Source organism: Pimephales promelas, chromosome 20 (assembly GCF_988280905.1).
Source record: "Pimephales promelas chromosome 20, fPimPro1.hap1.1, whole genome shotgun sequence".
Taxonomy (NCBI): Eukaryota; Metazoa; Chordata; class Actinopteri; order Cypriniformes; family Leuciscidae; genus Pimephales; species Pimephales promelas.
In genome coordinates, this window is record NC_142788.1 from 31,241,354 (window position 1) to 31,259,080 (window position 17,727).

Below are 17,727 nucleotides of genomic sequence, written 5' to 3' on the forward strand. Positions count from 1 at the left end.
ACACAATTATAATGTTCTCATTATAATTTTACGTAGCTTTTATGACAGACTTGTTGAAAATTACACTTAACTGTATTTTCCTTTCTTCCAGTCATATTTAAAGCAATTGAAAATAATCCATAATTTATTGGCTTTACTATATCGGCCCAAAATTCTTATCAGGCCGATAACGATAACATTAAAAATCAACATATATCGGGCGATAGAAACCGATATGGTCACCGATATATTGTGCATTCCTTGCTACACATTTGTCACATGACCTTGCTAGGTTACATCATCTAAAAAAATTACAGCACAACAGTGCGACTTCAAGCGCAAGAAAAACATGCTAAACTTGTGTGTATATATATACAGGTGAAACTCAAAAAATTTGAATATCGTACAAAAGTTAATTTATTTCAGTAATTCAACTTAAAAGGTGAAACTAATATATTATATAGACCCATTACATGCAAAGTGAGATATTTCAAGATATTTGTGATGATTATGGCTTAGCCTCGAAATATCTCACTTTGCATGTAATGAGTCCATATAACACATTAGTTTCACCTTTTAAACTGAATTACTTAACCTTTTGCATTATATATATCTCAGATATATGGGCTTTAGCTGTCAGATTGACCATGCGTGAGTATTGGGGTACATCTGATCTGAGAACAGCAGACAAGAGTTGTTTTGAGGGTTGACAGCAGACACACTTGGTGGGATGAATGGACGAGAACAGCGTTAAACTCTGGGTGACACTGTAACGGAGACAGATTGTGTGTGTGTGTGTGTAACGGAGATGAATGGCTAGAACTTTGGCAATATGCCTGTGCACACAAACCCATAGAGAGGCCTTGCTAAGCTTGTTTGTGTGAGCGTGTAATGTCCATAGACACGGACTTTAGAACGGTTGGCGAGCTCACTTTAACCAAAGCCTAACAAATGACAGAAGACACTCATACACTTCAAGGCAAAGTGTGTCATTTCTGGGCAACTAGGCTACATTCATACTGCAAGTCTTGGTGCTCCACTGTTTTGTTTGGCTAATATCGGGTTTGAGTGCGAACTGGTCATGATCTTGAACTGACCCGCATGTGCAAAGATTTAGATATATAGCCTAACACTAGTCACCCACTGAAGCTAAGCAGGGAAACCCAGGTGGGGGCTGGAAGAGGGATTAGTGAGGCCAGTAGGGGGCGCTCACCCTGTGGTCTGTTTGTGTTCAAACCAAGCAGAAACCTTCCTGTCTCCCTCTTGAATCCAACACGGAAGTGACTTAAACTGCAGTTTATCGACTGGCCACCAGAGCCCATCTAACGGAGAGCCTCAGCACTTCCTATTAGCCCTGTTGTGTGTCATCTTGGTTGCAGTTCCATTAGAATTCCACTGGGGGTGATCGCGGGCGAGAGCAGAATGAATGGGAGTCTATGGGGCTAAACGGCTAAAAGTGTCTCTTTCACCTGCTTGTCGTTAAATCAACATACATTTTATTGTTGATTCCGCAAGTTCAATATAGATTATAGGCCAAAAGTCGAATGAACGAGTACTTGTGTCCCTTTGATTTCTTACAGGTTAGGCCGTTGTTGGCCAGAACACGCTAGCATTCTGCTATTGTGTGACATCATCACATTTTTGAACGGATTTTTAGAACCGATAAGTGAACTTAAAAATGCAATTTTCATCTGAGTGTATTATCTTAGCCCTCCCTTTTAAATGCAAATTACTTGACAAAAAATTACATCCTGAGAAAAGTGGATTTCTGGGGGTGAAACCCCATTGACTCCCATTCATTCTGCACTCGACCGCGAGCGCCCCCGCATGGACAGAGACGCGTTACTGCAGCCAGTCCAGAACCCGGAAGTAACCAGCCAGTGCCAATTCTCTTCAATTAGACATTCTCTGTGGCCACTAAAGATCGGCTGCAAAAGTCCCATAAAGCCCCATGTCAAACTGCCCAACTTTACAGCAGAAAAAAAAACATGTTTATAACCTGGTGCAAAAAGTGGTTTTGGTCTATATAGGTAATTCTGCCCTTCATGAAAACTGTGAGGGGGGTTAAACTCATCTGTTTAAATTATATTAAGCCTGAAAGTTCTGCGTAATTAAGGGCGTGGCCACTTGAGTGACAGGTGGATTTCTGCTAGCCGTTTGTCTGCTATCTGTTAGCGTCAAGTCACCTCAGCTAATCCGCCTCGCTGCACTTTTACGATTATTCGGGAATGACGCGCTGCCAAGATGGCGACGGCCGTCTCCGCCCACTTTGGGCTTCAAAAATGCTCTTCAGAAACACTACGGGTGACGTCACACACACTACACCCACATTTTCTTTGCAGTCTATGGTCCTAACGCCCCAGTATAGTGATGGGAACACTATACTGTAACCTTCGGATGAGACCGAGGTCCTGACTTAAACCGAGGTCCTGACTCTCTGTGGTCATTAAAAAATCCAATGGCACTTCTTGTAAAGAGTAGGGTTGTAACCCCAGTGTCCATTTCCACTCAATTGCCTCTATCACTATCTCTCCTCTCCACTGACTACCTTGGCAGCCGTCTTCCATATCAATATGGAATATCGGATTATATTATATTGGGATCATATTTCACCTGCAGTCTGAATCTAGCCATGGAGTAACAAGAGTGCGCTATTTCTGGGCTACTAGTGGGAGTAAATTAAACTGCAAAACTCAAACAAGTTTCACAAACATCTCTACTGCTCTTTCTGACCCATCACTGGTAGTCCCGTTTCCAACTGTTCTAGGACTCTTTTGAAGGTGCCACCTTGGGATGCTGCTCATAAAGTCGGCATATCAATGGCTTACTTATAGTTACAGATTAAACTGCAATAGGAGAACTTTGTACCGAGTGATTAGGCATCAAAACAATTACACGATTCACCTTTAAATTGGAAATTTGATGAGGAACTGCAAGCAGGTTTAAGAGCCTAAAAGATCTGCTCCGCTCACTCACCTGACAACCCCTCCTCTCGATCTCAGAGATGCATTTCTCGATAAGCAGTGGAACCATTAATCCAGAAGCTTCCCGTTCCACCACGCGCCGAGCCTCTACGCCGAAAACCTGCGTTTCGTGATCCCCCTCCGGGCCATCGAGGGAGTTCTGCCTCTGCTCCATGAGACTCAGCTTGACGTAGATCATCCCGCGCGGTTCCAGACGGACCGCGAGCTGGTGTGTCTTACTCACACGAAACAACGCCGGGAGAATCACGGATCCATGGCAGCACACCCGGTTCCGTCGTGGGGTTGATTCCCAACTGAAGACCACAAGCTTGAGGTGCTGGGCATTCTCCAACTCAATGTTAAAGGTGTGGTCCATGTCTAGAAAGGCCGTGCGACAGGTAAGCAAAGCCGTCCGAGCTTTGTTGACAGAGTCCACCTGAATGGCACAGTAAACATTGCGGGAATCGACCCGTGGTGGCTTCAAGTCCTCTGCACCGTAGAAGTGCAAACTCATTAGTCCAGAGATGAAGGTTAGGCACTTCGGCTGCTCGGAGAAACTGTACGATCGGAAGGCATCGATATCCAACTCGGTGCCGGGGAGCTTCGGACTTCCGCCATTCCCATTGGGATCTCGGGCTTTACAGTTCTTTCGTTCAGAGTTCCCGTGTTTCCCCGACTTGGCCACAAGTTCAGGCGAGTCTCCGTCACTTAGGTAACCTCCCTTACTTGCCGATTTGGGAATGCCGCCACAGTTGCTCCTCCTTTTATCAAAGTTGTGCTGAGTAGAAACACTGCTGTCGAGATGGTACCGCCAAATCACATTACCACTCGCCAATGCAGTCGTAACTCCCGACGGAGACAGCCTGGGCCGGGACTGGCCAAGTTCTGCAATCCCATTGGCTCTAGGTGAGTGAGCCCTTGGTTCTGATTGGCTGTTGCTGATGGACACATTGCTAGGGTTCCCTTTAACGCTAAGCTTCCGACTAAGATCGGGCAGTTTCTTCATCTTCATAGAAAGTTTCCGGACAGTCCGTGGTGACTTGATTTTATCGGGGAAAGACCAGTTGATAGCTGTGCTCCTTTTAGCTGGGTTTGGACTAGAAGAGGGAGAAAGTCCACCAGTTGATTGCTCTGAAGGATCTACGGGAAGAAAAGGAGGGTTCAATTAGTAAATTGCCCCTAGTCGTTGGGAAAAATCAACTCTAAATCGTGTGGGAGTACTTTTTGAAGTCCCCCTGAAATGAAAATCCAGCTTTTAATGTTTTTTTTTATATGTCTAAGGTGGTGTTATACAAGACAAGACAGCATTGCTGAGGTACAAACTTCATTGTAACCAATCTGGGGTGCGTTTCCCGTACAACGACGTAGTTCGCTGTTTCGCTACCATAGTACGATGCATCGTTGGAATAATCAACTAGCTAATCACGACTATTTCCCGAAACCCACTGTCGCAAAGTATCGTTCAACCACGTTGGTTTTGCACGTCGTTGAGTGATAAGTACTTTTAATGAAACTGTTTGAGATCCAATTAACGCTAGATTTGTTTTATATAAATTACAGACATGTCATCTGAGGACTATTTCTAATTGTTCTCCGTTGTTTTGCTTTATTACCAGACTCAATATTTGGCTCGTTCTCACATAGTAGAGCACGTTCGCACATGCGCACTCTTCAAACGCGTTAGTTCAAATCTTTTGAAAAACTAAAAGACGTAAATTCCATTTGTATGTATTGTAAATAAAAGGCACCGTTGTACTGAATGTCAGCTTGCTTATTTTGCTCAAGATAAGGATTTATTACCTCCAAATGTGATGCAATATAGAAACGATGCCTCTAACCACAAAACCACACAACTTTGCGATGTTGTTTGCGAATATCCGTTGGAACGATGGTTACGGGAAACACCGACTCGTGAAACTATGCAGATAACGACGGAACTTCCGACCATTGTTGGCTAACGATGCTTTCGGGAAACGCACCCCTGATCAACGTGTGATCGTCAAAGAGTGGATCTCTGAGCTGAGTAGTGGAGGCGGGGCTCATTTGCATATTCATAGAACCACGTATTCTAAATGAGGCCAGGGTGTCGAGTTACATTCAAGATATTTTAAAGCATAAAATACATTATTATTAAGGAAAAAACTTTTAAATATGTAATTTTGGTGATCAAAGATGAGTTTTAAGGGATAAAATGATTGACTACAGGGGAACTATAATTAAATCACTGTAAGAGAGACATACACACACACAAAAAAAACGTATTCGAATCGATAGACGCTTCAAAGTATTTTTCTAGAACTGCATGCCCAACTCTTTTCTGAAAGTAACAGTTATTTGGGATGTTTAAAGCAAAATCCTTAATCAGTAGAAGCAGTGCAGACACATGAGTGTTTAAGGACTTTAATTCAGTGCAACTGGTGCTTAATAATTCAGCGTTACCACTTCTTACATCTTCAGTTATTCAAACCAAACTTTATTCTGAGTCTGACACCTTCAACATTTCTCACATTATCATGGTTTATTTGCTATAGTTAGAACATGATAATAAAATATGACAAGAATCAATGGATATTGGACTGGTTTTGTCCGTCCTTCTGTTGGACTCTCACACATGAATTATGTTGAAGATCTGTTAAATTTAACTACACAATTAGATAATAGCAGTTTAGCTCAAGCAATGCTTCATGTTGTTCAGTGTGTGTGTAAAAAGAGCATTAGCACTTACAGAAAACACACATCATCAGCTCAAAGTGGAGGAATAACTTTTCACTGGTAGTCGCTGTATGAAGAATATTTGGGTGTAATATGTCACCGTTTACTTTATTTTGCTCTGCTCTCTTACATAAATGAACTATAGTGTCTTGCACACACTAGTTAAAAAAAATATGAAAAATTATATCTGGTTTCTGAATAATCTTTGGTTTGACTGTATCATCAAATTATTCCATCCCCTTGTTGTGTGCCTAAAACAAGCCCAATAAATGGACAAACTTGACCCATTATCCATAATTCCTTCTGCCTGTTCACTCCTGTTCAGTCCACAGGATTCCCCCTTTGCTCCGCACACACATACAGTACATGCACAACTTAATAACTACATATATCCCAAAAAATTCCCTACCCAGAACAGCCACACACATCAAAAACACGAAACATCTGTGGAAAATTCCAGAGCGGAGCGTTTACCCAGACCTCCTCTGGCCGAGAGCGCAGTGGTTAAAGGGGTGGTAAAGGATGATTTCCCTTTTCTAGCTGTAGTTGGTGTGTAATGTTGACACGATTTATAGATTATCAAGACAGAATATGCTACTCAAAGACTTGAAGATCGTTAACTCCACATCAGATGCGTAAAAATAGACTGACTAACTACTTAGAAACGTCCTGTTGCTTCTACATGTCGTCACTTCTTCTTGAGTCTCGCCATCGTTGCCCGACTCCGAAACATAAAAGGCAAAAAGGCTAAACAATTTTTGAAATTTTCAGGTAATCGGACTGTTGTAGCTCCGCCCTCTGCAGCAGCTCATTTGCATTTAAAGGGACGGTGTGTGTTTTTTGATCATTCTCAAAAAGTAACAAATCGTCGTCACCCCTTTAAATCGCTCCATCATAATCAGCTCTAGATTCGTAGATTCCCTTAACGAGAGACTGCGGGCCCTTGGATGCCGTGATCTCCTCCACAGCACTTCACCGTTACGAACCGGATTTCTAATAAAGTTGCAGATTAGCCTCATCTCTCTCCCTCGCCCTCTCCTCCTCTCTGATCACATGACATGTTCGTCTGCTTTACTACAACAGCGGCTCTGTTGCCGGAGTTAGCCTCCTTCAACACCCGGCGTTTCATGTGGCACTAACCCGCCAGATAAAACAAAGACCCGATTCTGTTAGAGAGAGAGACAGAGAGAGAGACAGAGAGAGAGAGAGAGAGAGAGAGAGAGAGAGAGAGAGAGAGAGAGAGGAGAGAGAGAGAGAGAGAGAGAGAGAGAGAGAGAGAGAGAGAGAGAGAGAGAGAGAGAGAGATGCCACAGGGAATCACACTTCTGAAAAAAAGCAGTGTTTCTTTAAAGGGACAGATCAACCAAATAAGAAGTTTTTGTCATCGTTTATGAACCATCTTATGTAGTTCTTGTACACATGGGTCGGGTGCATCCGTTTTACACACACACACACACTCGCACACACAGAAACAGGCACTCAGACAAACACACACACACACACACTCACTCACGTCACATGCACTCACAAACACACATGCAAACTTGTAAACGTTTTTCGTATATACATTGTGATATGATATATCTGAAAGAATTGCTAATGCTCCTTGACAGTGTGTGTGTGTGTGTGTGTGTGTGTGTGTGTGATTATTTAGCATGTCTGATAGTGGCAGGTGTCAGTGGGTCGATCTGGTCACCAGTCACACTAATTATAGAGTGTCAGAAGACATTTTACAGCCTTAAAACTGTCACACACACACACACACACGGACATAGAAAAAATAAAACACCCCCCCCCCCCACACACACACACACACACAGACAAAATTACACACTAACAAAAACACACACACACATCCTCACTTACGAACAAACACACACACTCACACACAGACACAATCACACATGGATATACAAAAAAATAGAACCCCCTACACACACACACATGCACACTCTCTCACTCACAAACACACACACTCACACACAGACACAATCACACATGGATATACAAAAAAATAGAACCCCCTACACACACACACATGCACACTCTCTCACTCACAAACACACACACACACACACAGACACACACTAACGCAAACAGATGCACTCACAGACGAACACACACACACACACACACGTGTGTTTATCTGCGATAGTGCAGTCTGATGTCATGGACTGTGTGTTGAACTGATCCCAGATCTGTTCTTTCTGTAAATAATTCAAAGGTTTCATTCAGAGCCACAGAATAAAGCTCAATTACACACACACACACACACACACACACATTTCATTAATACTTTAAGGCTCTCGTTTAATTCATGAGTGTGAGATGAGCTGAACTAATGACTGAAGAGGAGAGCTGGCGTATATGAACATCATTATCCGGAGCAGGAGCGCTCTCTGATTATACGTCTCTCTACAATAAGTTTCATACCATTAACAGATATTAAAATATTCTTTACAGATCATTTTAGCATTCTGTGACTTCATCATATCCATATAAAGAATTATATATATATATTAAATGTACATATGAAATATACACACACATATATATATATATATGTGTGTGTGTGTGTGTGTATAATTATTTTGTATATATAAAAACACAAATGCATATATTTACTATATATATATACACACACACATAATTTATATAATATATAAATATTTTATATATTAAAAACACTTTTTTTTTCTTAAATATATACATGCATGTGTGTGTATTTATATATACAAAATAATTATACACAGCACACACACTCACTCACTCACTCACACAGACACACACATACACACACACACTGCCTTTCACAATGTCACACTCAGATCCGGTTACCTGCCACCCAGGGGATTGTGGGTAATATTAGCGTCTCTGTGTCATCAGTGATGTCAGAGCGAGAGCTGGATTGGCGTTTGAGCCGCTTGTGTTTCACACACGCACACACACACACACACACACACACACACACACTCAACTCAACCAACACACAGAATAACTTTACTAAAAACTAGTGAAGAAGAAATAACTATTTACATGTAATTTCTAAATATATTATACAAATCCTATATATATAAATATATGTATGGACTGCAGTTTGCACACACTGATGAGCGCTCACACAGAGCCAGGAGTGTGTGTGTCGCTGACAGCCTCTCTAATACGCATGACTGCATTAGTCAACAATCTCACACATTCATAACTCGCTAAATATAGATCTGATGATATGATCCCGGTCATAAACCCTGTGCCTAACACTGATATTACAGATCACATTAACATTACACAAACATCTGTGTGTTCACACACACACACACACACCACAGCTCAGGATCTTATATCATCAGACATCTGTGTGGTTTAACGAGGAGGTCCCTTAATGCCATAAGCATCAGTACTGTAATGTTACCGTTATCCTGTAAAATAAGTAAATAAACAAGAATTATTATTATTAAAATAATTTATCTCAAAATAAATTCCTTATTTTGTTTAACATTTTAAGTACTAAAAATAATAATAGTAATTATCGTTATATAATTTAATTACAATAGTAATATTTCTTTTTAAATGTAATACTTTATTTCGTAATAATAATATTAATAACAATGATAAATGACAATGACAATTATCATTATTGTTATTATATTTATATATATTTATATATTTTGTTTAATATAATTCTTTCATAACTATAATCATATATTAGTAATATTTCTAATTTGTTTCATATTTTACAATTTAATGGTAATAATTATTAAATACTCGATTACATATCTCTTAAAAATATAAATGGTACAATCGTAATATTCCTTATTTTGTTTAATACTTTTATTTAGTAACAATAATCCTCATATAACAATAATTATAATTACTATTATTATAATAACATTTTGTTTAATACTTTTATTTAGTAATAATAACAATAATAATAATTATTAATATTATATTTTATATTACAACTTATTCTGTTCAATTTTTGTTTTAAAACTATTTAGCGGTTCATTGTTTTCAGTAGTGTAAAAATACCTTACATATGGTTATGAATATGATATTGCATTTCTGTCAACAGATCCTCCTTAATATGACACAGGTGGACTCTGTAAGATTGACAGCTAGTGGTGGAAACTGGAACTGCAGTCCCAATTCAAAATATCTGAAATGCCCATTACTCCCGCCTCCACGCACTCGACGCTCACGCAACAAGAACAAACGCAATTGATGGTGAAAATTGGCATTCCAACTCGGAAAACAAACGTAAAATACCTGTCGCTCTGACGGTGAGGTTCTCCTCCTGCGTTTTGCACGTGAGTGTCGGTTTTTCGCCGTCGCCGTCGACCACAGGACCCGTGTGAGACACCCTGATGGTGGGAACGCAGTCGGGCTCTTCGTCCTCAGGAATAGGGTTGTACCAAATCTCGCCCTCGTCGTCGGCTTCGTTGTCGTCGGCTAGCCGGGGCCTGAGAACGCTCTGCTGGAGCCAGTTGCGCTTTTTGGAGACAGTGATGTGGTTGAACGGTGCAAACAGGTCTCGCGGATACACACCTGACGACCCGGCGACACACTCCATCGGTGCTATGAAAGAAAAAAAACGCAAAACGTCACAAAAGAAACTTGGAAGTAGCGCTAATTTAAATGACTTCTCTATGATTAGCACATCATGCAAGTGCGTACGGTTAGAACAACAGTGCATAATCAAACTGACATTAAATATATTATATGGGTGGAATATGAGTTTAAATTAATTAAGTGAAATTAATTTAAATGAATCTGTGATTAGCACAAAAACATGCAAGTCCATCCGGTTTGATCAAGCGAAATATATATATATATATATAAAAATCCGATTGCTATATCTTTCAGTAATGATAAAGCTGATATAAAATATAAGTATTAGATTAATAAAACTTAAACTAAATTAATATTAGAAATTTTGCCATGGAATAAGTTGAAAGTACTAAAATTACTAGCTGAAATAAAAAATACAAACAATTTAGGAAATATTTAACACAAAACGAAAACTAAAACAAACTAATGAAATCTGAAAATAAAAAACTGTGTATCCACAAAACCTTCAGCAAACTAATAATATTTGCAACCAGTGTTGTTCTCAATAAACTAAATTACTAAAAAACATTGTTGTTAATTGAATAATGCTGAAATGAAACATAATAGGGATGCACCGATATGAACATTTTTACCGATACCGATAACCGATAATTCTCTATATTTGAAAGCTCATAACCGATATGTTGACCGATAACAAATTTTTATATAATTTTTGAGAGCCTTATTACAAAAACATAAGTTTCTCCATCATAAGCCACGTCCCAAACACACAATTATGATGATTTTACCGATATGACAGATCCAGACGTTCCAGCTATTGTTCTCGCAGATCCATGACATTCAAAGTCACATGACATTCATATGCAATATGTACACTACCATTCAAAAGATTCAGATTTAGTTTCTAATGCTCATCGGTAGACCATAAATGTGCATTCGTTAATGCACCGGTGAGACTCGAGAAACTAGAATATCATGCAAAAGTTCATTTATTTTAGTAATTCAACTTACTAATATAAGAAACTAATATATTATATAGACTCATAACATGCAAAGTGAGATATTTCAAGATATTTCAGAACTTTTTTTGTTCTAATGTTGATGATTATGACTTACAGATATGAAAACCCCAAATTCAAAATTAGAATATTATAATCTATAAGTCACAATCATCACAATTATAACAATTAAAGGCTTGAAATATCTCACTTTGCATCGTGATCTATATTTTAAACAAACTAACGTTGATTCTCAGTTCATCCTGAATCCTTCAGCTCTACTGTACGTGTGTGTGTGTGTGTGTGTGTGTGTGTGTGTGTACGTGTGTGGGACGTGATTTACGGACGAGATTAAGTCTTGCTGTGACATGCTACGGTAAATATGGTAGTGATGTGCATTATCACGTTTCTCAATCTCATTTCCAGACAGTTTGACTTGAAAACAGTGTCTGTTTATGATCATAGATGCTGGAGTGTGTGTCTGTTTATGATCATAGATGCTGGAGTGTGTATCTGTGTATGATCATAGATGCTGGAGTGTGTGTCAGTGTATGATCATAGATGCTGGAGTGTGTGTCAGTGTATGATCATAGATGCTGGAGTGTGTATCTGTGTATGATCACAGATGCTGGAGTGTGTGTCAGTGTATGATGATCATAGATGCTGGAGTGTGTGTGTCGGTACAGTTGAAGTGCCCCAGACTGAAGCATGTGAGTCCGCTCTTATGTAAGCAGGATTTGAGCTCTCGATAAGCTCTTTAACGGATCTTTCCTCCTCGGCTGATTCTCCTGTGGAGACTCATGGAGACCCGGAGAGGAAAAACAAGGTGTCAGCATCTCTGAATCACACACACCTCGAGTTTAAAAACACACACACAATATGTAAAATTTTACCAATACCTATAATTCTTCATATTTTAAAGCCAAAACCAATAATTCTTTATATTTGAAAGCCGATAACCGATAATTCTTTATATTTGAAAGCAGAAACCGATGATTCTTTATATTTGAAAGCCAATAACCGATAATTCTTCATATTTGAAAGCAGAAACCGATAATTCTTTATATTTGAAAGCCAATAACCAATAATTATTCATATTTGAAAGCAGAAACCGATAATTCTTCATATTTGAAAGCTGAAACCGATAATTCTTCATATTTGAAAGCAGAAACCGATAATTCTTCATATTTGAAAGCAGAAACCGAAAATTCTTCATATTTGAAAGCCGATAACCGATAATTCTTTATATTTGAAAGCAGAAACCGATAATTCTTTATATTTGAAAGCCAATAACCAATAATTATTCATATTTGAAAGCAGAAACCGATAATTCTTCATATTTGAAAGCAGAAACCGATAATTCTTCATATTTGAAAGCAGAAACCGATAATTCTTCATATTTGAAAGCCGATAACCGATAATTCTTTATATTTGAAAGCAGAAACCGATAATTCTTTATATTTGAAAGCCAATAACCGCTAATTCTTTATATTTGAAAGCAAAAACCGATAATTCTTTATATTTGAAAGCCAATAACCGATAATTCTTCATATATGAAAGCAGAAACCGATAATTCTTCATATTTGAAAGCAGGAACCGATAATTCTTTATATTTGAAAGCAGAAACCGATAATTCTTTATATTTGAAAGCCAATAACCAATAATTCTTCATATTTGAAAGCAGAAATCGCTAACTCTTCATATTTGAAAGCAGGAACCGATAATTCTTTATATTTGAAAGCCAATAAACAATAATTCTTCATATTTGAAAGCAGAAACCGATAATTCTTCATATTCAAAAGCAGAAACCGATAATTCTTCATATTTGAAAGCAGAAACCGATAATTCTTCATATTTGAAAGCAGGAACCGATAATTCTTTATATTTGAAAGCCAATAACCAATAATTCTTCATATTTGAAAGCAGAAACCGATAACTCTTCATATTTGAAAGCAGAAACCGATAATTCTTTATATTTAAAAGCCAATAACCAATAATTCTTCATATTTGAAAGCAGAAACCGATAATTCTTCATATTTGAAAGCAGAAACCGATATTTCTTCATATTTGAAAGCAGAAACCGATAATTCTTCATATTTGAAAGCTGAAACCGATAATTCTTTATATTTGAAAGCAGAAACCGATAATTCTTCATATTCATATTTGAAAGCCAGAAACCGATAATTCTTCATATTTGAAAGCTGAAACCGATAATTCTTTATATTTGAAAGCTGAAACCGATAATTAGGAAAGTAATGCATCACATGACTTTTTTTCCACCTCGGCTGGGCTTGTTTTTTTACAATAAAAAGTTACACAGTATTTTTAGGCAAATGTAAAGACCCTTTCACACCTAAAGTGAAATAATAAGCCTGAAGGATGCTGAAGGAAATGCAGATTCACGCGTATCCAGTCGAGGAAAGCAAACAAACCCTTGCTGATATTCTGGACAACAGAAGAAGCAGGAGAAAGTTTAACACAGTAAGCATCATGTTTTTACACACACACACACACACACACACGCTTTGTCATGGGGACAGGAGCGCTGTCAGTCAATAAATGTGCAAAACTTGCGTTACTTATTTTAACTCAAATGTTTTGTTGTAAATTTTAAAAGTAATGCGTTACTTTACTAGCTACACTGTAAAAAAATATTGCTGGTTTAAGTTAAAAAAATGAAGTAACCTGGTTGCCTTACAAAAAAGTTCATTGAAATTGAAATATTGAGTTAATTAAGGAGATTAATTTAATAATCAGAAACTCAAAATAATACGTTATCTGAACCACAAACCAAATAAAAGTTGATTTGACAGAAGAAAGTATTTTTTAAGTATACTTGAAAAAGTAATCTGATTACGTAACTCACTTTACTTGTAATGAGTTACACACAAGCCTAAAAACAACGTCAAGACTTCATCAATGAGCGCTTTAAACTGATGAAGGAACCCGTTTCCAGAGCATCCATCCACACCGCGAGACAGAGAAGCGCTTCAGACGCTGTTCCGCTGCGGGGTTCGGGTCATTACGGAGTGTGTGTGTGTGTGTGTGCGATCGAGGTTATCGAGTTAAAAGCTCAGCTGTGAATGCCGAGACTCAGTTAAAGGGTCTTTCATAACGGAGGACAAGCTCTCACACGCAGAGAATTCCAGCCAACACACATTTACTGCCTTCCTCTGAATATTTACACACACACACACACACACACACACACACGTGCACATCAGACGCACAAACAAGCGTGAACTTTAGACACTTCTAAATATGGAGCAGCAGCGTATTCAGTTACAGAAGCCGTAACTCAAGGGAGTCGGGAAACAATTACACACACACACACACACACACACACACCACACAGCGGGAGAAACAGATCAGGAGCCAAACGAAACACTTCCGGAGAAGGACGATCCAATAAACAACTAGAAACACATTTGGACACTTTTCACATATTTAAAAGTCCTGCAGAGAACAACCCAAAGCTCCTGCGAGTAAAGCTCGTGTAAAAGTGTGTTTCTTTGCTAAACTCGTGCTTTAATGCATTCTGGGAGCTTTGATCGAGTAAACGCCGCTGTTATCCGAGTTTTCCCATAATTCCCGAATCCTCTTTAGATCCCGATCTATCGTGCGCCACATTCACATTCAATCCTGTTATGATGTCATCGCCAGCTCCGGCCAATCAGCTCGCGGTAACACACCGGCCACAATGTTGCTGACAAATGTGGATCTCATATAGAAATATTTTACTTTAAAATCAAAAGGAATAGGCCCAGTATTTTACATAATTTTAATTTTACTTAATTGTTTCCCCCAATTTTTTGTTGCACTGTGATGTTATTTACTGCACTGCATTTAATGCACTTTATTACTAAAATGCGTGATTTTAGAAGTGAATTATAATACAGTAAAACACTGTGTGATGCCTACGGTCAAGAAAATGTCCAAATGCAAATAATATTAAAGATACACAACAGGTCTCGTTTTCCTTCAGCAAAAGATCATTTCTTCGTTTTTCTTTTTGAATTAGGGTTAAAATATTTTTTCCTAATGTTACGTAATAAATCAGAGCACACACACTCCCTGGTGACATTAGTCCAGTGCACTGGTTGAGATCTCACACACACTCTAGTAACATTAGTTCATTCATTGCACTGGTTGACATCTCACACACACACCTACGACTGGAATAACCGGCGGATAACAGAACACACTAATCCCAGTTTAACAAATGTGTAATGTGTCTTCTGTAATCCTGCATTCATGCCCTCGGGAACACACAGCAAACAAGTGAAACCACGGCCTTGGCATTCCAAATATTCCCTCCCTGGGGCTCAGTGTGTGTGTGTGTGTGTGTGTGTGTGTGTGTGTGTGTGTGTGTCCCGCTGAAGAAGAATCTCTGGAGAGCAGCTCCCTCTGGGTAAACACACACACACACACACACACACCTATTGGAGAATATTAAGAGTAATGTTGACAAATAATGTGTGTGTGTGTGTGAGTGAGTGAGAGAGAGAGAGAGAGAGAGAGAGAGAGTTATATCAACAGTTGTCTCCTCAAAACAAACATTCCTCCCCGCCACACACTCCAGTCTAAATGAACCATCAACACCAAATCATGTTTTACTCTCAGCCGGTGCTCCGGATTAAAGACACGATAATGTGATTCTCAGAGTCAGAAACAAAGTGTGTGTGTGTGTGTTAGTAAAGAGCAAATATCTAACATGCTCGTGTTACGAGGAAAAACCCGACACCAGTTACAGAAACACCCGGTTAGGAGAGGGCCGAGGCTCGGGCTCCGCGTACCTGCTTTCGGCCTCACGGAGGATCCCGCGATCCGGTGCTTCATCTCGGTCGAGAGCACGCGCCCTTTCTGCATCCACTCCTGCATCTTGTTCACGGTCACTCCCGGGTGTTTGTGCGCGGGACCGTCGCGGCACCGGCGCGTGCCCGGTGTTGTCGTGGGGACTCCCGTAGGGTTCGGGGAGACCAGTTCGTGAACCGATTCAACCGGAGGATGCGCGCTTCGTAACGAGTACGTGACCCGGCTATCGCTCACCGAGCGCTGGAGAACCGGTTCACTCCCGGTCTTCAGAATATTCTCCAAACTTCTGCTCTCCGTTAAACCGAGAACCGTAAAGAAGCGCCCGCTAGATACACCCGAGCTAAGGCTACTCGAACTGCTGTCCTCCTCCACGAACCCGTTAACGTTATCCTCAACCGGACCGTCGAAGCTGATGTTTAGCAGCAGATAATACGCTTCTTTTAACTGCGACTTCAGTCGGGTCGTCTCGAGCGCGGTTTTGTTCGTTATTTTCTCAACTACGTGTCGCTCGTTCGCGTGATTTTGAACGTACGGTTCGTAAAATGGCAGAATTTGGTTATCATAATAATCGTCGTCCTCGCTGTCGACCGAGTGGTGTCGAGGGGCCCCGGGGGCCACGGATAGTTCCAGCTCGGTGGGGAAAAAAGTCGGGCTTTGAATCCTAAAATCTCCGCGATATTCCAACGCACTCTGTAAAACTTGGATCAAATCGCTTTCCTGGATATTTCCGTCTAAATAATCAAACATATCGCGGGGTTTCGGGTCGCCCGTGCTACTGATCTCCCCGGACTTTTCCTCGTGTAATGTAACGTTTGTTTGTTTACGCGTCTGATCTTGACCATCTGTTGGTTTTAATGCCTCTGTTTGGGGTTTCGTATCGCAACTGCCGAAGCCTATCGAGTCTCCGATCGTGTGGAAGCGCTTCGGTTCGGCTGGATCCGAGACCCCGGGAGCTGGGCCCCTGGTCCGGTGCGAGTCCGGCTCTCGCGACCCCGGTCCGGTTCTCATCTCACGTGATAAATAATAATCTCTGTCTGACTGCGTTTGAGAAACTTTTTCTTTACCTTCTCTCGCCCGGTTCGCGTCTTTCCCTTTGGGTTTCTTGCCCCTGAGTTTGGCTAGAATTGTCCTCCGCAGAGGATCAGCCATCGGTACCGATCCGGTCCTCCAGCGTTAGTTCCGATCAGCGGCGCTCCTCAGCTGAAGTGACCGAGCGAGAGGCGCGTCTGAGCGGGCAGGAGAGTCCGACACACCGCGGTCTGAGCGAAGCTCCATGATCCACTGAAATCAAATTACACACACACACATTCTCTCTCTCTCTAAATAGTTCAGATAGTTTCTGTGGGGGTTAAAGGTTAAGAGGCGGAGCTCAAACACACATGCAGCCTGGATCTCTCCACTAGCTTGCTAAGGCTATTCTACACTGGGTTACACTTCATTTAGGTGTCATTATAACAGTGTATGCTAATTATATATTTAAGTACATACATAAAATGCCGTTCTTTCTTTTTATTTTTGTCTTGTTTCCAGTCCAAATATCTAAAAAATACTTAAATCAAGATGCATTAGCTTTTTTCCCTTTGCCAGTGGCAGTGTTTTGTTTATTTTTGTATGGTTTTATAGCCTAGGCCTATATTTTTTTGAGTTTCCCTACATCACGGACACTTACCACATCCTAGAAGCTTGCTATTTAA

The 17,727-nt window shown here is 40.0% G+C and overlaps 1 protein-coding gene across 2 annotated transcripts in view; it reads right to left on the minus strand.

The window, feature by feature from the left end:
• syde2 (synapse defective 1, Rho GTPase, homolog 2 (C. elegans)) overlaps nucleotides 1-17,397 on the minus strand; it is a 28,676-nt gene extending 11,279 nt beyond the window's left edge. Inside the window, exons 1-3 of one of the 2 annotated variants that reach the window (XM_039652180.2) lie at nucleotides 16,015-17,397; nucleotides 9,918-10,226; nucleotides 2,956-4,082 (exon numbers count right to left, since the gene is read on the minus strand). In XM_039652180.2, coding sequence (XP_039508114.2) covers nucleotides 2,956-4,082; nucleotides 9,918-10,226; nucleotides 16,015-17,182 — 2,604 coding nt within the window. In that variant the 5' untranslated portion in view covers nucleotides 17,183-17,397. The remainder of the gene's footprint in view (nucleotides 1-2,955; nucleotides 4,083-9,917; nucleotides 10,227-16,014) is intronic. The other variant, XM_039652181.2, reaches the window with a different exon arrangement.
• Between the last annotated feature and the right edge of the window lie 330 nt (nucleotides 17,398-17,727).